This window comes from Rattus norvegicus, chromosome 13, assembly GCF_021556685.1.
Source record: "Rattus norvegicus strain SHRSP/BbbUtx chromosome 13, alternate assembly SHRSP_T2T, whole genome shotgun sequence".
Lineage (NCBI taxonomy): Eukaryota > Metazoa > Chordata > Mammalia > Rodentia > Muridae > Rattus > Rattus norvegicus.
This window is the reverse complement of record NC_141546.1, coordinates 94,541,232-94,563,103: the sequence shown is the minus strand read 5'-3', so window position 1 is coordinate 94,563,103 and position 21,872 is coordinate 94,541,232. Positions and strand designations below refer to the sequence as shown.

The 21,872-nt window shown below is 47.3% G+C and overlaps 1 protein-coding gene across 23 annotated transcripts in view; it reads left to right on the top strand.

Moving 5' to 3' along the window:
• The window catches only part of Psen2 (presenilin 2), a 31,297-nt gene extending 29,419 nt beyond the window's left edge, over positions 1-1,878 (top strand). For 22 of the 23 annotated variants that reach the window (XM_087581766.1, XM_087581751.1, XM_087581747.1 and 19 more), the window contains one exon: positions 1,139-1,878. In XM_087581766.1, coding sequence (XP_087437892.1) covers positions 1,139-1,294 — 156 coding nt within the window. In that variant the 3' untranslated portion in view covers positions 1,295-1,878. The remainder of the gene's footprint in view (positions 1-1,138) is intronic. The other variant, NM_031087.2, reaches the window with a different exon arrangement.
• Positions 1,879-21,872: the final 19,994 nt, after the last annotated feature.

Genomic DNA, 21,872 nt, shown 5'->3' with positions numbered 1-21,872 from the left:
GGTAGCACCTCTTCTGGGGCACTCATGGGGCATTTATAGTTGCTGCCTTCCCTCTCAGGACAAAGGCAGTGAAGGGAGGGGTGTCCAGCCCAGAGTATGGTCACCAAGGTATGCTCCCTCCTGAGAGAGAGCACCCAGGATGGGACGCGGGAGGCTTGGATCTCACTGACCACATATATCTTAGGCTAGGACCTGGGCAAAGCCTTAGGGCCTTGCCCCGTGGTTCCTCAGACTGTGGATTGTCTGAGACTTATGGGCAATGGAATAGCCTAAGGCCTTGACCCACAGGAGCAGGGAGGGGTGGAAGGGTCTCTCCTCTTCCATCGATGCATATTCTCTGTGCCACCAGGACCCCAGGGAATGCTGACTCCTGGGTGCTCCAAATCCCAGCAGTACTGTAGTCCTGAAGCCCTGATGGCTGGCACTCAAACTGGGGACAGGGGCACACTCTGCAATGTTATCTTAGAGGATGCTTCCTTTTCAGATGTTAGAGGAGTCCCTGAGAAGGCTATAGCACCTTGTGCTGCCCTTGAGTGGGAGCCTAGTGCTTTCTCCAGTGTTCAGAGAGCATGTTTCTGCCCACGTGTGTGTCAGGGATGGGATAACAGACATGGGGTTCCTCCCCTTCCATGTCTGGCTTGGGACCTGTTGTCTCAAGGGCAGGACAGGCACTTTGGTGATTTATCCTCACCTTGGACACCAAGGGTGGAGGTAGGAATGGCCACCACCATCCTTACTTCCTAAGGGATGGATGGATTATCCAACATCTGTGGTTTCCTTGGTGACCACTGCCGAGACCCTCAGAGGATCTCATTTTAGCTCATCCGTGTCTCTTGTAAATGCAAAAACAAAACAAAACAAAAAACCTCCTGTCCCTGGAGAGAGGCTCCTACCATCTATTTGACCACTGTCCCTAGATGGGGAAGCTCCATGACCTATCCAGGGCTCTGTCCGCCCGTAGCCAGCATACAGGTGTCCTGACTAAGGGGTGTGTGGGAGAGAATCCTGCCCCGTGCATCCTGAGGGCTGTTGCATATCTGTAAGAGACGATGTCTGTCTGTGGCAGTGCTGGCTAGTCTTAGGATCATACCACCCACAAGATCGGGTCACTGAGTTTCCTCACCATGATGTTCTGCAGGGCTTGTGTCTCACCCTCCTGCTGCTCGCCGTGTTCAAGAAGGCCCTGCCCGCCCTCCCCATCTCCATCACCTTCGGGCTCATCTTTTACTTCTCCACAGACAACCTGGTGCGTCCTTTCATGGACACGTTGGCCTCCCACCAGCTCTACATCTGACAGAAGAGCTGCGGCTCTGAGAGCTGTAGGACGCTTCGCCGAATGCAGGTGTATAGTTTTACACTCTAGTGCCATATATTTTTTTTTAAAAAAACCTTTCTTTCCTTACAAAAGAAAAAAAAAGAATAAAAAAGTGTTGTGTTTACTTCGTGACGAGGAAGCAGAAGCCGCCCTTCTGTGCTAGCTGTCTTGTCACCAGACTGAGGCTTGCCCGTCAGAGCATCTGTGGCACCCGCAGGTGGGATGCTGGGCCAACAAGCCTATCTTCAGGGATGAGGTCACGTGTGTGGATCAGGTTGGAGAGGACGCAGGCCCCATCCAGGTCTGTAATCAATCCTTCAGGGCTGAGCAGGAGGAACATGTGCGTCAGTGGGGACCAGGAGGCACGGTCAGGAAGGACGCTAAGCACCAACACCCTGACCAGAGGACAAAAGCCAGTTTGTCGTCATGAATGCCCCCAGTGCTTTGTTTGTGATGTCTGTTACCTTTAGTATCTTAGAAGCTGAGTCCTGTTCTTATTTCTGCAGTGGACTGCTGGGAAGTGGCTTAATGACAATACCAATACATAGATGTCCCTGCTGGAATGCTGGTGTTTGGTCCTTTTGTTCTCGCCACTGTGTACTGGGGGGGCGGGGAGAAGGGCGGGGGCGGGGCTCAACCCATCATGAAAGAGGGCCGCTTCACTGCCCTGCCTCTCTTCTCTGCATGCAGTTCTTTTAACTAGAAAGTTCCGTAGCAGCGCGTTGGAACCCCACAGTTCCTTGGCCTTCGAAGGTTGTATGTGGTGTCAGAAACACTGCAAGGAAGTTGCTAAAAAGCTGAGTGATTGCTTTGACAGATGTCTGTCCTTAGTAGAAGCCAGCAAGCCAAGGGGCCAGAGGACCACCTGGGTTCAAAGTTGCTTCCAGTTCCTACAGTGGTGAAAGGCAAAGCCGCCTCCTTCCCTCTGCCTCAGCCTGCACCGGTTGCTGAGTCCCAGAAGTGCCTCTGGGTGAGGACTGAGGTCACAGAAGCTGTTGCCTTCCTGGGGCTGCATAGAAAACCCAGGTGTGTGTGCTAGCCCCACCCCTGTGTTCCAGAAGTAACACCGTGGGCTGCTGGGTACCAAGCAAGGGTTGAGCATTGAGCTCTTTGTGTGTGTGTGTGTGTGTGTGTGTGTGTGTGTGTGTGTGTGTTCCAGAAGTAACACCGTGGGCTGCTGGGTACCAAGCAAGGGTTGAGCATTGAGCTCTGTGTGTGTGTGTGTGTGTGTGTGTGTGTGTGTGTGTGTGTGTGTGTGTGTGTGTTCCAGAAGTAACACCGTGGGCTGCTGGGTACCAAGCAAGGGTTGAGCATTGAGCTCTTTGTGTGTGTGTGTGTGTGTGTGTGTGTGTGTGTGTGTGTGTGTGTGTTCTCCAGCAGGGATGGCACGCTGGGGACACCATGTTGGAAGATGGTGACTGATACAGAGCAGTGCCTGGGAGACCAGGGAGCAGCTAAGGATGCCGGGATAATCCCCTGTGGTGAAAGCTCTGAGGCTGGAGGAGGAAACAGAAAAGCCCATTACAATTGTCAACTACGGAAATGTTTCTCTTCCACAGAGCAGCTCTAGGGTGAGAAGTTTAAGGAGAAGGTTGGTCAATGTTTTGATCTTAGCAGCTTGAGATGTTTATGAAAGGGCTAGTGAGGGGGATGCCCGGGATAGAGGCCACATTCAGAGCCGAAAGTGGAAATAGACGGGTGCCCCGCCCCACCATGTAAACAAGCTGACGCGGGAGAGGGGGCGGGGTTGGGGGAGAAGGTGATCCGTGGTTGGTCCCTGAGGGACCCGTGATTCCTGGCATAAGACTGAGTGTTAAGATTGGGAAAACAGACATCTGTGAGGGAAGTAACGTGGATGAGTCATGGGAGAAAAAGGAAAGATCCTAGAGTAGATAAAAAAAACCTGAAGTCCTTACTTCAGGCACGTGAGCAGAAGGACCCAGCACACAAGTGGAAAAGACAAGACCAAAAAAAAAAAAAAAAAGCCTAAACAAAAAAGAAAACAACGAGAAACCTCAAACAACAACAAAACAACAAAACCCAATAAACCAAAAACCCCAGGTGTTAGCGTTCTGTCTAAGCTCCACCCCCCCACAGTTACCTGGCAACAGCCAGGTACACCTGACACTATAAAAGGGGCTGCTTGTCCCCTCCTCTCTCTCTTGCTCTTCCCCTCTTCCCCTCCTCTCCCCGTGTTCATGGCTGGCCTCTACCCCCCCTCCTCCTCCTCCTTCCTCTCTCTCTCTCTCTCTCTCTCTCTCTCTCTCTCTCTCTCTCTCTCTCTCTCTCTCTCTCTCCCTCTCTCTCTCTCTCTCCCCCCCTCTCTCTCTCCCTCTCTCCCTCTCTCCCTCTCTCCCTCTCTCCCTCTCTCTGCCCTGCTACCCTCTTAACTCCCCTCCCCATGCCCTGAATAAACTCTATTCTATACTATACTGTCATGTGGCTGGTTCCTCACTGGGAAGGGACACCTCAGCATGGACCCACTGAGGCACCCCCTTCCCCAGACCTCCATAGAACATATCACCCCTCTCTTTATCTTTTAAAAACACAACACCAGGAGCTCAAGATCGATCTGAGCATCCCGGAAAGGAATCAGTGAGCAGATCTGCAAAACCCTCCCCACTCCAATGGAGCCAGTCAGCTAATAGCTTCTGTATTTGTCTCAGAAACAAGTGATTTTTTTATGATATCAATACTATTGCCTTTGTATTCATTCTCGGGTCAATCTGTTCCTTTTTTAAAAAATTCTTTGACAATTTCATGTGTAATATACTTTGGTTATATTCTCCCTCATTATCCCCCTCCCCCAAGGACCCTTCTTCTCACCAAGAAGTCTTTTGCTCTCCTGACTTTTCTTGCTCTTTGTGGCCCATTACATTCAGGGCTGCCTGCACAAGTGTGAGCGAGGGGTTATTTATCCGAGCAAGGACAGGTTATGACCCCCAGCAATCATGAGCTCCTCAGGGAAGGGTGGGCCATTGCGGAGCCCTCCCCATCCATGGTGGACTGTTCACAGGCGTAAGGCCAGTTGGTACAAAGCCGGTTTTATTTCAGATGTTGGCATGGTTTTTTGTTTTTTGTTTTCTTTATAGAAATGATATCATTCTGTAGGGTGTGTGTGTGCACGCATGTGCCACAGCACAAACCTGGAGTGACAGTTCTGGAGTTTTGGTTTCTTTTAAAAATAGAGAAGTACTGTAAGAGCATGCTTCCCTTTTAATCCCAGGTGTGGGGTGTGGGGTGTGGGGTGTGGGGTGTGGGGTGTGGGGTGTGGGGCTGCCTCCGAGTGTCCACAGCAGCTGACTCCGAGTTGCCTCAGGCTCCGGCAGAGGCAGCTGCCGATAGTTTCTGCAATTGTGTGATGTTTAGAATTCTGGGAACTTTTCAGAGGGTGTATGAATGCTAGGGCCCAGAGAGGCAGGGTTGGTCATGCAGGGGGCTTGGATACGGTTTGTTAGTAGCTGTACTCCAAGAAGAAACAAGAGGAAAGAAAGTACATTCAGGGACCTCTATCTCTTTCTCCCCTCTATCCTTCCTTCTCTCCTATCTAGTGATAAGGGGTAAAACGGGGGCAGGGGTTGAGGGGTTAGGTAAAGGGTGGGAAAAAGAAGAACCCACAAAGTAGTGGAGACCAGCTACACACATCTGGAAGTTGGAGACAGTCTGCAGGATTTCTTCTTTCAGCCCCAGGGACTGAACATTAGGCTTTGTGGCAACAGTCTTCACTGAGTCACTGCTCCTGTCGCTGCCTGTATTTTCTTGTCCATCTTGAAGCCTGTCTTTAAATGTGGTACAAACATCTTGCAAACATCCTACCCTCCCTGAGGTGGCTTGGCTGTGCCAAATTAGTTTGAGAATGTGTTGCTTAATGTAGCTTTTGCCTTGGAATCTTATGAAATCTTTCTACATCTTCAAGGTTTTTCTAAAAGCTAATGTTTTTATTTTGACAATAAGATTTTTAGCTCTTCTGGGATTTTTGGGATCGTATTTAGGTGGGAGGTAACTGGGGTTTTTTTGGATCTCTTTCCAGTTGTCCAGTGTATTGTAGAAGTCTCCTAACATATACCAAGTTTCCATAAGCAGGTATTGGGCTCCTGGATTCTCTGCTCTCTGTCCCATGACTTCAGCTCTCCCAGAGGTGAAGAGTCAGCTCCTGAGAGTGGCTGCCCCCAGGAACTGGAGTCAGATGAAGGGCAGTCTAGAATGGTACCCAGTCTCCTCAGAAGACACAAAGCTTCTCAGTTGCGTGGTGCGGAAGCCCACGTGTCCACCGTGTGAGAGGGTGACCTGGAGACCCACACAGTGATAACATGACTCAAGGCTCAGCCCTCTCTCCTCTGTGTTCCCACTCCCCACCATGGATGGGAGGATGTCGGGGTACTGCAAGTTCACCCCCTCAGCTGTCACCCCGTCCAGCGCAGCCACCCTTCTTCTCTGCCTTCTAATCATTGTTCCCTCACAAAAGAAAGGGCCTTTTCCAGACGCCCTTACTGTCATAGGCACCCATGTAACAACCTTTCCTGCCTTGAAGCCATCCTTACGGATAAGACCCAAAGCCCTAAAAATTCATTTCCGTTTTCATTTAGGAGTCAGCCCTCCCTACTCTGCTTGAGCATTTTCTACTTTTACTCTAAATGTGTTTTTGGAGGGTTCTGGTTCATTTTGGTCAATGAAAACTGTCGTTAGAAACTCCCAGGCAAATTCCCTTTCTTTGATCCTCATTGGTCAAAATTGCATCATATCCCATTCCTGAAGCAACCACTGTTGATGGGCATGAACTGTCATGGCTGGCCTAAGAGCAACTCACAGGGGAGGGTGGGTGTCAGCGTACAAATCAGAGCTCAGTTATTGAGGAAGAAATGGTAGAAAGGAGATGGCTAACTGTTTGCTCCAGTAACTTTCTTAATTTTTCTGTAACTTAAGTTCCATGTTGTCTATTGAGGAAAAATAGACTCTCCACTAATTCCTGGTAAACTCAGTTTTGTGGATTGTTCTTTTCTCTGTCCTCATCGTCCACGTAACAGCATGGGGGGTGGGATCTAATGGGTACATGTGGGATTCATGTATTTCTACTGTGTATGTGTGGTATGTGTATGTGTATGGTGTGGTATGCATGTATGTGTGTAATGTAGTGTGTACATGTGTGTGGTAGGTATCTGTGTGTGTGGTGTGGTAGCATGTGCTGTGGTATGTATGTATGTGTATGGTGGTGTTATGGTATGTACATGGTGTGTAGTGTGTTGTGTTTGTGTGGTGGGAGTATATATGGTGTGCATATATGGTGTATGTATGTGTTTCTGTGTGGTGTGGTGTGTGTGTATGTGTATGTGGTATGGTATTTATGTGTGTGGTTTGGTATGTGGCATGGTGTTGTGTATGTGTGTGTGTTTGGTATGTGTACATGTATGTGGTGTATGAGTGGTATGTATGGTGTATGTGTGGTTTATGTGTGTGTACGTGTAATGGTAGTGTATGTGTATGTATGTGTGATGTGTGTGGTTTGTGTATGTATGTATGTGTATGTGTGTGGTGAGTGTGTATGTGTATGGTGTGTGTGGTATGTGTGTGTGTGTGGTGTATGTGTATGTAAGTGTGATGGTGGTATGTGTGTGGTTTATGTGTGTGTAGGTATGATGATGGTGTGTATGTGTACATGTGTGCATATATGTGGTGTGTGTATGTGTGTGTGGTCTGTGTGTGTATGTGTGATGGTGGTGTGTGTGCATGTATGTGTTTGCGTATGGTGTGTATATGTGTATGGTGTGTGTGATGTGTATATGTCTGTATGTGTGTGTGATATATGTGTGTGTGTATGGTATGTGTGGTGTGTATATGTGTGTATGTGTGGTATGTGTGTGTGTGTGAGATGATGGTATGTGTGTGTGTATGTATGTATGTATGTATGTGTGTGTGGTATGTGTGTGTATAGTGTATGTAGGTGTTTGTGTAGTGTGTGTAGTTTATGTGTGTGTGTATGTGTGATGGTGGCTTGTGTATGGTGTATGTGCATGTGTGGTGTGTGTATGTGTGGTATGTGTGATGTGTGTGGTGTGTGTGGTATGTGTGTGGTGTATGTGATGTGTGTGTGTATGTGTGTGTTGTGGTGTGTGTGGTGTGGGGGGGTATGTGTGTGAGTATGTGTGTGTATGTGTGTGTGGTGTGTGGTGTGTGTGTGGGGGGGTATGTGTGGTGTGTGTGTGTGTATGTGGTATGTGTGTGGTGTGGTGTGTGTGTGTTTGTGTGTATGTGTGTGGTGTGGTGTGTGTGTGTGTGTGTGTGTGTGTGTGTGTGTGTGTGTTTAAAACACACACACTGAGTCCTCTTCCCCAGTGTTTGGTATACAGCTCAGCTGATCTGGTCACATTTGTGGTGTTGTGAAACAAAACTCTGAAACTTTCCCATCTTGCAAAACTGAACCTCTGTACTCATTAAACACCACCCCCCACACACACACACATTCATGCTGCCCCGACTCCTGGGCTCCCAGGGAACCTATAGCCTCTGTTTGACCACTCTTCTCCTTCCTACGAGCTGATTCGTGCAATGTTGGCTGCTTTGTGTCTGCTTGTTTCAGTTAGTATGGTGTCTCAGGGGTCAGTCTGTGTTGCAGAAAGTAAAGAGCTTCCTTTGTAAAAGGCTGAGTAATGTTCCACTGTGCGTGGGCATACGTGTCGGCATACACGTGTTCTTTATTTAGCTCCCTGTGGGGGACATTTGGGCTGCATCTCCCTCTTAGGTGTTGTGACTTGTGTTTTGTTTTATATTTTCTCTGTTCTTTACTGTAGGGGGGGGGGGCTGCACACACCACAGAGCGTGTATGGCAATCACAGGACAACCACGGAAGTCAGTTTTTCTCTTCCACCATGTGTGTCCCAACTGGCTCCTTAGCCCACTGAGCCACACGGCCAGGGTGAACCATTGTGTAGTGAACACAGGTACACATAGATCTGTTTGAGGTGCCCCCATCCTCAGCTATGGAATTGGTGCTCATACAATATTCCAACTTCTGACTCCGTGAGGGGTCATTTCTCATTCTGACTAACTCACTTCACGGCCTCTTCTGCATTCCTGTGGTTTCTGATGTCTCTGCCTCCTGGCCAACGCTTGTAGCTGGTTTGGTTGACAGTGGCCATCCTGATGCATATGAGATACCTCATGGTCACTTTGATTGTTTTAGACTTGAGCATCTTTTGACGTGCTTTTAGGTCACTTGTGTCTTCTTTAGAGAAACATCTACTCAAGTCCCCTTCCCCATTTCTCCCCCAGCAGAGGATAAGACTTCTTATTTAGGGCCTGTGACTCTGACTAGTCATATTCTAATCACCTTGATGTTTTGCTGGGATGCACAGACAGTTCAGTGTCACATAGTTCAGGGGACAGAGGCACACGTGCAATGACCTCGGAAACAGTGCTACTCCCTGGGTCTTGAGGTGGTAGAGCCATGTAAGAGGGGAGAGGACTAGAGAACCCAGCCTCCATCATGGAGGAAGGAGGTACAGACTGTGATATGGCAGGTGCCCCATGGACCAGTGCCTTCAGATGACACTAAAGTGGGGCTTTACAGGGTGGCATAATGATGGTGAGCTGGCATCTAAGATGGTGTCAGTGGCCTTTGGGTCAGCCAGAGGTCTCAGAGTAAAGTTCTGTAGCACAGTGATCGGGATAAAGGCCGCTCAGCCTGGGCCAGTTCTATCTTTCCCTTACTGATGAGAAGGCCATGACATGGCCGCCCTGATGCAGAGAGTGCCAGGTCAAACTTGTCTGGGCTGTGAGGCTGTACGATCGGTGCAGTCCGAAGTGTTGTTAACCTCCAGAGGTTCCTGATGTCGATTTACTTCCTCTGGAACAATTTTGCTGTGAATCCTTGGGAGAGGTCAGCAAGAGGAGGCAAAGCGTTGCAGACCTAGTTCTGGGCAGCTCAGAATCCTGACATTTTCAGCACAGCTTTCCTTCTAGTCAGGAAAGTTCTGGTGCGTGTCCCTGAGAACTTTTGGGGGAAAAAATGGAGCAGATCATGTTGCCTCAAGCAGAGCTTGTGGTAAAAAAAAAGCTCACGAAGAGAGAGCTCTGCTTCTTAATTTCTCTGCCAGCCGCAGCCTTTTGGAAAGTGCCTCTCCATGCTCCCATTCCCCACATCTCAGGGCCACGGGGAGCCCTGGATCTCTGTGTTGTTTGGGGGATGACAAGAACCACAAGTGATGTCTCAGCGGTCAAGGATGCTTGCTGATGTCCAGAGCTCGGTTCCCAGCGCCCATGGTCAGCCTGCTGCCTGCAACTCCATTCCCAGGGACCTGAGACCTACTCCTGACCTCTGTGGGCACCTGCACACACACACACACACACACACACACACACACACACACACACACACACACACACACACCACACCCCAGAGGATACATCTACAAGGCCAAGCAGGGTGTCTTTTGCTGATCACATCCCTACAAACACAGTGGCTTCAGAGCAAAATGCAAAGTGAGTGCAGAGGCAGGGGCTTTTGATAGCTGGTTTTCTTTTTTTTTTTTTTTTTTTTTTTTGTTCTTTTTTTCGGAGCTGGGGACCGAACCCAGGGCCTTGCACTTCCTAGGTAAGCGCTCTACCACTGAGCTAAATCCCCAGCCCCGATAGCTTGTTTTCTTAGCACTGGAAAGCTCTGTGTTTGTGTGTGTGTGTGTGTGTGTGTGTGTGTGTGTGTGTGTGTGTTTCTTTTTTTTCTTTTTTTTTTTTCTTTTTTTCGGAGCTGGGGACCGAACCCAGGGCCTTGCTAAGGCCTTGCTTTTGCTAGGCAAGCGCTCTACCACTGAGCTAAATCCCCAACCCCGTGTGTGTGTTTCTTTAAATTGATATTTCAATGTGGAGGCAGGTCACTGGAGAGCCCTATTATACCATTTTGCTGTGGCCCCTCTTTCCTGGGCTCCTTTTTAAAAAAAATATTTTTAAAATTAATTGTATATAAGTACACTGTCGCTGTCTTCAGACACACCAGAAGAGGGCATCAGATCCCATTACAGATGGTTGCGAGCCACCATGTGGTTGCTGGGAATTGATTCATGCAATCAGTGATCTTAACTGTTGAGCCCTTTTTTGACGAAAGAGTTTGTTGACGAGCTATTGAAGTTCTTTATGTGTGTGAGATATCGGTCCCTTTAGACACACACATGTTACAAATATTTTCTCCCATTCTGTAGACTGACATTTTGCCTGTGACCTGTCTCCTCCGACAGAAGTACCTGATGAAATTTGATGAGCTCATGTCTGTCTACTTTTCTTTTGTTTCCTGGGATTTTAGTTTTTACCTCCAGGAAATGACGGCCTAATCTAATGTCATGAAGCTCTTCTGTTCTGTTTTTGTCTGTGGGTTTTAAGGTTTGGGATCTTATAGTTGGACCTTTAATCTATTTAGAGTTAATTTTTTTATGTGGAGTAACGTTTAGGTCCCACTGCATTCTTTAGCGAATGAGAAATCTGGCTTTCTTACCACACCATGTGTTGAAGAAGCCGCCTTTCTTCATTGGGTGGATGTGGCTCTCTTAACGGAGGTTAATCATTGTGCTGGTTTGTCCTGTCAACTTGACACAAGCTAGAGTCAGTCATCTGAAAGGAGAAACCCTTAATCGAGAAAATGCCTTCATAAGATCCTGCTGTAAGGCATTTCCGTAATTAGCAATTAGTGGGGGAGGGCCCAGCCCATTGTGGGTGGGGCCGCCCCTAGGCTGGTAGTCCTGGCTTCTATAAGAAAGCAGGTTAAGCAAGCCAGTAAGCAGCACCCCTCCATGGTCTCTGCTCCTGCCTCCAGGTTCCTGTCCTGCTTGAGTTCCTGTCCTAGCTTCCTTTGGATGATGAACAGTGCTATGGAAGTGTGAGCCAAATAAACCTTTCCCTCGCAAGTTGCTTTGGTCCTGGTGCTTCATCACAGCAATAGTGACCCCAGCAGGACAAGGAGTGAACTGAATTTCTGTGTAGGCCAATTTGGCTGGTGGTATTTTTTTTTTTTTTAACACTATTAAGTCATACCATCCATGACCACAGGAAGCCTTTTCGTTTATTTATGCCTTCTTTAATGTCTCCTGGCAATCTTCTGGGGTTTTCAGCACGCAAGTGATTCCCCTCGTTGGGTAGGTTTATTCCTAAGTATTTTGTCTTCCCAACTGTGCTGGTTTCTTGAGATCCTTCCCAGATTGTTCATTGTCTGTCTACGTTAGTGGTGACTAAGATCACCTCTGGTCTCAGGATCCACACCATGTCCCTTTTATCTGACTGCAGGATCTTCCTGTGCATGCAGGGAGGGTTCTTCTTGCTGGGCCCATGGGAGTCTCACGGGACTTCTCCTGTGGCCATTTCTGTTCTTGAGTCTCTGCTGGATGGCTGACAAGGACCTCTGTAGCTTGTAATCCCCAGGGTCCCAGGCAGGACAGGCAGGTCCCATCTATTGCCTGAGACTCTATTGGCCTATTAGATAGAAGCCCAGGAAGGGAGGAGAGAGCTATGGATCCAAAGTCCTTGAGACCTGGAACCTGTACCTCACTCTGCCAGGTCCTGCTCCCCCAGCACCAGCCTGCAGAGTTAAACCCATGTCCCTGATGGGGAAATACTGTGTCAACATGTATCTTACCTAGTTCTTCTCTTTTTGATAGAGGGATGGTGAGGGGGAGTTGGATAGGCAGAGAGCTGGGACAGGGGGTCATACCACTCTGGCTGACCTCAAATTTATAGCCCAGGATGACTTTAATCTCCAGACCGACCTGCCCCCACCTCCTAAATGCTGGGATTCTATGTGTGTGCCACCATGCTGGCTCTTACCCAGTTCCCCAGTTCTTTCTGCCCCACATCTAAAGTCCATTAGAGAAAAACAACCAGGAGGCTTCCCCTTGGAGTCAGGCCACCTGGAGTATGGCCCACCCGCTGTGTGGGTGAGCTGAGAGAAAGGGAGGTTAGGACATGATAGTTCTTCTTTCCCCAGATCTAAGTGAGCTCTGCTCCTCAGAGGTCTAGGCTGCCTCCCTTGCCTGCGTCCCTCCCCTCAGGCTTATTACTCTGCCCTGTCAGAGAAAACCAGAGTCCAATCAATGCCAAGTTTAAACTCGGCAGCCGTGGCTTTCAAAGTGTGGTTCTAGGGGTCTGGGAGGCAAGACGATGTCCTAATAATATTATATAACATTGGATTCTCCTTTTCCCTCTCCCACCAGTATGCACAGGTTTCCCAGAAGTCATGTGATGCAGGATATCATGAAGGGCTGAATGCTGATGAGAATAGAACTGCCTTCTATAAGTCCATTCTGTTCTGTAAAACAATTATATTGGACCAGCAAGATGGCACAGTGTATGAAGGTGCTTGGTGCCAAGCCTGGTGACCCAAGTTCAATCCCTGAATCCCTGATAATGGGAACAGAAAACTGATTCATATAAACCACCCTCTGACCTTTACACATGTGCCATGGCATGTATATGCACCTGCACATGTGCATATGCACACAATAAATAAATGTTAAAAAGAATGGTAGAAAAACCCCAGAAGAGGTTGGAGAGATGGCTCACTGGTTAGGGGCACTGCTCTTCCAGAGGGCTCAGGTTTGATTCTGAGCATGTACGCAATGACTCGCAGTCATCAATCACTCCAGTTCTAAGGGGTCTAACTCTCTTCTTCAGTCTCTTTAGGTACAAGGCATGTGCATGGTGCACAGACATATGTGCAGGGGACATGCATAAAAGTAGGGAGAAAGGAAAAATGCATGCTGCTCTCTCAGAGGAACTGGGTTTGGTTCCAGTACACAGGGCAGCTCACAAGCACCAGTAACCCCGGCTTCTGGAGAGCTGATGCTACCTTCCGGACTTCTCTGGCACTTAGATACCTGTGGTGCATACATAACAAAGTAATAAAAAGTGAATCTTTAAAAAATTGCAAAATTGTAACTAAATGCCATTCTTTTCATTCAAGTTTTTTTTCAAAACTATTTTGATAAAATCATTGTTTATGTTAATGTGGTGCTTACTAGTTTAAAGGATTCGGTATATAACTTTTCAAAATTCTGACTTGCAGTTTCTACTAGGATAGAATTAACCCACAAAATGGGTTTTAGAGTCCTTAAGAGCATCTACCTGTGTGAGAGATCCTGAGACCATTATGTTTCTGGAGGACACACACACCCTAAGAGGCTGCTGTGCTCTGGTGACTTGGAAGCCATGCTATTCTTCACTCCTCTGTGTCCTCTGTTCTGACTTTACAACAGCACGCCACAGGAGGGCAGCAGATCCCACTGTGAGCCCCAAAGTTCTTCACCCCAGGAGATTCACTAAGTCAGTCTGCAGCCTCCAACCTCTTCCAGGAGCTGGCCCAGTCCTGGACAAAGTCATGATCTAGGTCCTAGTTCCTTAGGGGATTTAGCTCTGTTTTCCCACCCATATCCTTGGAGAGAGCATCAGGATGTTGTCTAGACCCAGGCAGATGCCTAATTACTTTGCTGGGGATATTTGGTGAATCCACATTAGCTCCATGGGACACAGCGGCTCATAGAGGCCCTTTGCAATCTCAGTTTAACCTGTATTGGTTCTTGTGGGAATGGTCTGAAGAGCACCCTGAACCACCCAGTGTTTAACAGCACACAGTTATGCTGGCTTAGTATGTTCTCCATCTCCGTGAGTAATCCCGTGTAGCTTAGATCAACAACTTTAGAGGAGGGAAGGTGTATTTGGGATCGTGGTTTCATAGGCTCTGAAGGTCCATGGCTGCTGGCTTTGTTGCTCTGAGGCCTGAGACAACACAGTGCATCATGGGAGGAATTGGTACTGAAAGGAGAAGCCATTCAACTCATGGCTGTCAGGAAGCAGAGAGGAGGGGTAAGGCATCTATCCTTCCAAGACATGCTTCCAGGGACCTAATGCCCTTCCTCCAGGAACCTCCTAAGGGTCTGATATCTCCACAGGCTGGAAGCCATGTCTCTAACACACAGGTGCTGGGAAGTGGGGAGGGGAGAGGGAGTATGGCCATCTACCCACCTTTCATACCCCAGCTTGGGCGAGCATAGAGGACACAGGTGAAATTTTACCCATAACCAGGGCCTCATGTTGGCATCATAGCAAGTCACAGGGACTCTAGGAATGGAAAGCAAGGCTTTGAGGCTACTTAGTGCAGTCCCTTAGCTTTCCCTTAGAGACTTCTCCAAACTGCCTTAAAGTAACCTAACGTGATCAAACGTAGGCCAGTAGAAGTAAAGTCACAAGGTAAAGGCCCAGGTCCCACACTGCCCGTTCTCTGGTCCCTGCTTTTTCCATTACTGTAACTCCAGCCCTGATATATTTCTCCCTCCCCTGTAGGTATTCACTGCCAGGTTTAGTCACCCCAATGATACATAAATGCCAGGAGTCCTTCTTACCATAGGTCCAGTGACTAAAAAAAAAATCTAGGTTTCAAAGGTCGGGGCCAGGGTTTGGTCCTGCTTTTGCTGTGTGTGAACGTCACAGTCAAGGTGCTGAACTTAGACTCTCAGTCTCCATTTCCTCCACTGCCAGAGGCAATAATAATAATAACAACAACAATAATAATATCATAAATTTGTGAGAATCGCATGGCATAAAGCAGCCACACAGTTTAAGTCTGTGCTTGGATGGGTACCAAGTATTTGACAGGCTGCGTGTGGGCATTGCTGCATTTGAAATGTGCTTCTGTTTTGTTTTTGTCTTTTGTTTTTTTGGGTTTTTTTTTGGTTCTTTTTTTCGGAGCTGGGGACCGAACCCAGGGCCTTGCGCTTCCTAGGCAAGCGCTCTACCACTGAGCTAAATCCCCAGCCCCGTGCTTCTGTTTTAAGACAGGATTTCATGTACCCTAGGCTGGCCTTGAACTTACCACATAGCTGAAGATGACTGAATTTTTTTATCCTTTTGCCTTCCCTGGCCAAGTGCTGGGGCTACAGGTGCCTGCCCTCACACCGATTTTTATATAGTGCTGAGGGACTGAACCAGGGTGTTGTGCACGCCAGGCAAGCATTTTGCTAACTGAGCTACATCTCCAATTGTACTCTTAGCCATTTTAAAGCGTGTACTGTTTTTAAGTACCACCCCTACATTGTATACTAGCTCTCTCTTGGACTGATTCCTCCGGTGGGGTTTTGGATCCCCCACCCCATCTCATCCCAGGCCCTGCTAACAACCCTCTGCTTTTCTAGATTCAACCTTCTTAGATTCCACACATAGGCAAGATCATCTGGTATTTGTCTTTCTGTGCCTGCCTCACTTAACTCCATGCCTTCCAGGTTCAGCTATGTTACAGCAGATTACACGATCCCTTGTTGTTAAGGCCACTCTTCAGGGCATTGTTAGATGTATGCTTTCTCCATCTGTCCATCCATGGTGGCACACAGGTTGTGGTCATTTCTCAGCTATTGGGAACAGGCCGTAATATGTCCGAGAGAGTGGCTTCAGTACACTGATCCGTTTTCTTTAACTATATGCTTAGCATGGGATTTTTAATGTTTCCCTTTTTTTATTGATGGTATTTCATAAACACTTCATATTTTTGCATATGTGTGTGTGTGACACTTATGTGTGAGCACGGGCACATGCCATGGTGTGTACATGGAGATCAGAGGACAATCTTGATAGTAGGCCCTCGCCTTCCACATGATGTGAGACACGTTCATAGTTGTTTGTGTGCGTATGCTAGGCTAGCCAGCCCATGAGCTAGCCCAGGTATTATCCTGTCTCTACCTCCCATCACACCACAGGAGCATAGGGTGACAGAAATGTGCTGTGCTCAGCTTTATGTGGGTTCTGGGATTTGAACTCAGGTCCTCATACTTGCATGGCAAATACTTTCACCCACTGAGTCCTTTCTCAGCCCATCATAAATATTCCCTTAGGTCGTTAAACATTCTCTGGGATAACTTTGAAGGCTGCATTATAGTTTACTATCTTGACAATTAATAATTTTTGCAACCATTCATTTAGTACTATACTTTTAACATTTTTGCCATTATAAATAAATACACAATCAACTTCTTTTTATGCAGAATAACCGTATATTGGCAGGGGGGAATCCCTGCAGATACTACAGCTGGCAGAGGAGCTGCTTGTGAGAGGAAGACGCAAAGCCAGTTCAGCAGGACTTAGCTAGGCAGATTGTTTCAAACATCTAGAGTCTGACACAAGGCGGTTTATTTTAGCCATATTTAAGAACAGCACGATTTGGGAAAAATTTTTCCTTGGGACAATTAACTCGGTCCCATGTCCACAACAAAGCTTAGGCATATTTACACTGAAATTCCTTACAAAGGACATGTGGCTTCTTCCATAAAAAGACAATGCTGTAGATAAAAATCTAGAGCTCTTTTAAGGGGCTCACCTATGACCATTGGGAACACAGATGTTCATATTATAATTCACGACACCAAATTTACAGTTATGAAATAGCATCAAAACCAACATGAGGAAGTATGTTGACAGCATTAGGAGAGTCACAGCATTAGGAGATTCACAGCATTAGGAGAGTCACAGCATTAGGAGAGTCGAGAACCTCTGGTCTAGAGAGAATGACTGAGGCAAATGTCAGATCCTGGGAGAGTCAGGCTCTGCCCTAAGATAATACAGAAGTCACGTAGGCTGCTGTAAGGTACAAGTGACAGCTCATAAGGATGATTTTTACTGACTAAGAAGCAATGCTCAAGATCTAGCCGGAGAGCATCTGCAATCAACAAGCCGAGTAGTCAGGGAAGTGAGGGTCAAGCCTGGCCCTAAGGTAGCAACAGATCATCAGGTTGTTCCTAGCGTTCTGGGTGGAAACAGGCAAACATCTCTTCCCTTTGAAGGGATGAGCCTGTGTGTTTAACTTCCCCGATTTCCCCAATGCTCGCCTGTGTGCACAACGATCTGTATCCTCTACAGTGTTTTAACTGATCTGCTTACGATACACTTCCCAAGAATACGGACGTCGTTGAAAAGGAGGAAATGGACCTGTTCTAGGTGGCTCTTAGCAGTCAGCTTCCACCCTTCTGTGTATTCTAGTCAATGAATTTGATCATCTCTTTAGCTGACCACATGCTAATGTCTAGTTCACCTGTGCATACACTTTAGATTCAGATCTTGTAGTCTTTTTGACAAGCAAGACGACAGTGTGGGCCTCTTCGGCCTTCCCACACCAAGGCTTCTGCTCACCAAGGTTTCCTAAAGATAAAATTTAACTTCCTATGGCTCCACTCAGCACCCTTGGATACCTAGTACAAAAGACGGAGGTCTTCTGGAACAACAAAGTGCTTTCTTACAGTCTCTTCAGAACCCAGACTGCCCCCTAACTCTCATCCCTGGTTATTGTTTCCTTCTCCTCATTAAGGAAAACTGAAGGGGTCTGCAGGAGCCTGTCAGCTACTGCACAAATCAGTGTGTTTTCCCATTGTCTGGATACACAGAGTTGGCCCTTCCCGACCTGGTGTGGCTATGTAATTGTGTTTCAGCTGATGAAGCAATGGCCCGTGAGGTAGACACTGCTACTAGGTTTGGCCATGAACCCTGTGTGGAGTAGAGATGTCCGTGTTACCCTTGGAAGTTGCAAGGTGAAGATGCCAGGGCCTTTGTCAGTTCGAACACCCTACTGAACCCTCAACTCATAGCTGCCGATTTGGTGGGATTCTTCCCCTCATCCCTAGAATGGTGATGTGTAGAGGCAAAGAGCTGGTTAAGAGACAGATCCTAGTGGCAAGTAACCAGGTCATTGATGGCCCTGTCATCAGAAACGATTAGTACTCATCTTAAGGAATGCATCAGTCCTCCCAAGAGTGAGTGGCTATAAAAGGACCCCTGCCTGCTCCTGCATCCATTGACTTCCTCTTTTGCACTGTCATTGTGATGCCATTCACCATGAGGTCATCACTGGAGACTCAATTAATAGGCCCTTCAGTCTTGGACTCTTAGACTCAGAGACTGTGAGTTGATAAATGTCCCTCCTTTATGAAATGTGTCTTTGGACCTTTCCTTATAGGAACAAAAAGGACCAGGATGCCACTTGCTTTTGTGTTTGATTATAGAACTATTTTTCTCCAATTCCAAAGAGGGATAATTCGTCATTCACAACCTCACTTGGTTCTGGGTGAGCCATATTTCCTTTTGTCTTGACTCACAGGACTAGCTGTGCATCCTGCTTCTCCAGTTATCCTGAACTTCTCCTTCCCTCCCAATTCTTGGTGCAGAGCTGGAACCTTCCAGGATCCCAAGCGTCGTGACCTTCCCTCGCTTCTGTCTTCCCAACGCATGGCCTAGCCATGAGAACTGAACCCATGGAACTGCTTCTCTCTGCTGTTTCTGGTTTTCTGAGATGTGGGATTATCATTTGGGAATAATTTAGTAGAAAACACAGGTAGAGAATATGGTTGAATATGAATAGTTGAGTTTGGGAGAATAACTGGGTCTGCAGAATGTAGTGAGAAGACTGTGTGTGGAGATATTTAAGAGGGAATGGGTACTGAGGAGTGCCAGGAAGATGAGAGCGAGCAAAGCTACTTCTTGATGGGGATCAGCTTGCAAAACATCTTTACAGGAAGGCATAAGGAACTTGGAGGCATCTGATATGCAACCGAGAATTGTTGTCTAGATCCCTGTGCTCCTTTGAAGGGGCCAGCACAGCCCTGGATAGGGGCAGGATTTGCTTCACTAGGGGCTCATATGCCAGTTCAGCAGATGTGGGGCCCAGAGCCAGGGCCAGTGATGATGGAAGGCTGTTCCCGACTTTTGCCTTGGGCTGCCTCCAGGAACTGGCCGGCCTTTGGAGGACTTTAGACTTCTGCTGGGGGTAGGCCAGAGGTTTGAACCCATTTTATTTAGAAGGCTCCAGTTGGCATACGATGATTAACACACATCCACTGGTAAAAGAATACTGCAGAACTCATCAAATAAAGCTAGGAGTGGAGTCAACAGGCCTTGAAAAGAAACTTCTGAGGTCAAAAGAGTCACACAGTGTACCTCAGAGTGCAGTATGAACACTGGGCTGAGTTCTGTTCCCAGCTTCTCTGCCTCTGGGGCTTTTGCCTGGGATGAGGGAACAGCTGCTCTGGTGGAGGCTGGGTGGTTCCTCACCCATTGTCCTCTGGCACCAGGCGCTCAGGAGCAGCCCCACCCTGTAGCTTCTTCAGGGCCCTATGGCTACATCAATGACTGGTTCTGTCAGGGCTCTGAGCTCAGAGAACAGTATGTAGGAGACAGATTTTGCTCAGTAAGGGGAAACATGTGAGGCATGAGTTCATTAAGAATGTCTTCAGTTGTCATAAAGATGTCATAAAAGACACATCAGATGCTGTGTTAATACAAAAGGCCTGTTGTTTATCTAGTAGCAGAAGGGTTTCTTCATTCCCAACAAAGATTTAAACTCCAAACCAGAATAGAATAACCAATCAAAAATAGGGTAACGATGGAGCAGTCATGATGGGGTCATGTTGGCATGCCTAGGCTAATTCCCTTCCAGATACGGATTTGTGTTGCTATGCTGGCGAGGGCAGGAGGTTTCCTGAGTACAAAGCACCAACATGCCAACTCTGAGATAAAAAGTCGTAAATAGACCTTGAGCCTGTCCCAGAGCCAGGCTCAGTGTCCTTGGGCTGGTCATACTTATAAGCCAGGTCCCAGGTGGGGGTAGGATGAACAACTGCTGTGGAAATTTCCATGAGCTGTCTGTCCATCAACTCCGGGGAAGCTCTGGTGTTCCACAGGCATGGGGAGGACACGACTTATGAAAGAGGCACAAGACATGGTCCCATCCCAGTTCATAAGGAGCAAGGCCCCTGGAGAGAGGACTTGGGGATGCTTGCCAAGAAAGCAAGGGACAAGCAGGTTGCAAAACCTTAGACCACGGCTGTCAATAAGGTCAAGGCATGGAGCCATCGCAGAAGTCACCGTCACCTTCTGTGGATCAGAACCCTGTTTCTCCTCCCACGGGATGGAAACACAAACTGAGTACTAGGCTAAAAGCTGATCTTCTTTAAATATCAATAAAGGTGTCACAATACACATGTTTTTCAGAGGAAAAAAAATTCCCGTGTATTGGAACCTTACATACTTTTTAAGAACTCAGTTTAAGGGATAGAGAGATGGCTCAGTGGTTAAGGGTGCTTGCTGCTCTCCCAGAGGATCCATATTAGAGAGTCTACAACTATTTTAACTATGGATCTGTGGGACATTACCTACCATAGGTCACCTCACATATCCATATTCTTCGTTTCTTTCAGTCACACCACACACACACGCACACGCACACGCACACGCACACACACACACACAGACACATACACACACACACACACACTCGCACACACACAAAAGTAGAATAAAAATTTTAAAAACAGAATTCAGATTAAAATTACAGAAACATTCAGATACCTAAATCAACAACATTTTTGAAGGATGGGGGTTTACAATATGCTCAGTGCTCGAGTGCTTATCTAGCATGTATAAGACCCTGGGTTTGATCCCCAGAACTGAAGAATTACCTGGATCCCTCCATTCCATATCTTGTCAAATGCTTTAAAACAATAGTTTTCAACCTGCAGGTCATACGACTCCTCTAAGGGGCCAAAGACCCTTTCACGGGGGTTGAATATCAGATTTCCTGCATATGAGATATTTATATTATGCTTCATAACAGTAGCAAAATTATAGTAATGAAGTAGCAATGAAATGATTTTATGGCTGGGGGCCGCTATAACATGAGGGTTAGCTGTGTTGTATTGAAGGAGCACAACATTAGGAAAGTCGAGAACCTCTGCTTTAAAGTGTGCGATCTTGTAAAATCAGAGGCAGTAACCCTTTTAGGGACCAGGGATGCTTTCTCTCTATAAAATTGAGGCTCTGTGAGTTTTAAGTATGGCCCCTAAGGGTTCAGACATTGAGAGTTCAACCCCATTGTGGCAGCACTGGGAGATGGTGGGACTTTGAGGAGGGGGAGCCTGGTGGGAAACCCTTAGTTCACTGGGGAAGCTGCCTCTAGGAAGGACTAATGTAGCTTCCATGGGCCACTGAGATTTCTTGACAGTGGGTTGTCATGAACCAGGACACTGTCTCTCTAGCTTCTTGTTTGGACATTGCACCAGACCTTGGGCTTAAATTATATAGTTTCCAACATATTAGTTAGTACACCTCTGCTTAGTCCAACCACGAGTAGGATTTGTGAATTCACATGGCTGAAAAGTTAAGTAGTTTGGTTAGGCTTCATATGCATTCTAACTAGAGCTCCATCTCCATCTCGTTCCGCATTTTCCCTCCTCTTTGCTGGGCCTGACGCCTCTTCAGTCTTACTAACTGATAGCTGCAAGTTAACTCCAACAGCAACCAGAGCTACAGTTAGCTACTCCGAGGAGAGACAAGCTCCAGCCTCCATTGAATAGAAATCTTGAGTGTTGCTCTAATGGGATCAATTGTGGTAGGGCCTGCTACGTGCTGATGGGTTGAGGTTAAACACCTGTCATCTCAGCAAGAGTTTGGAATTTTCTTCCACTCCAGGAGGTGACCACTCAAGCTGATCACGGCTACAAACAGAGTAAAGAGGTTAGATATTCCCAACATAGGCTGCACCTTGGTAACAATTAAA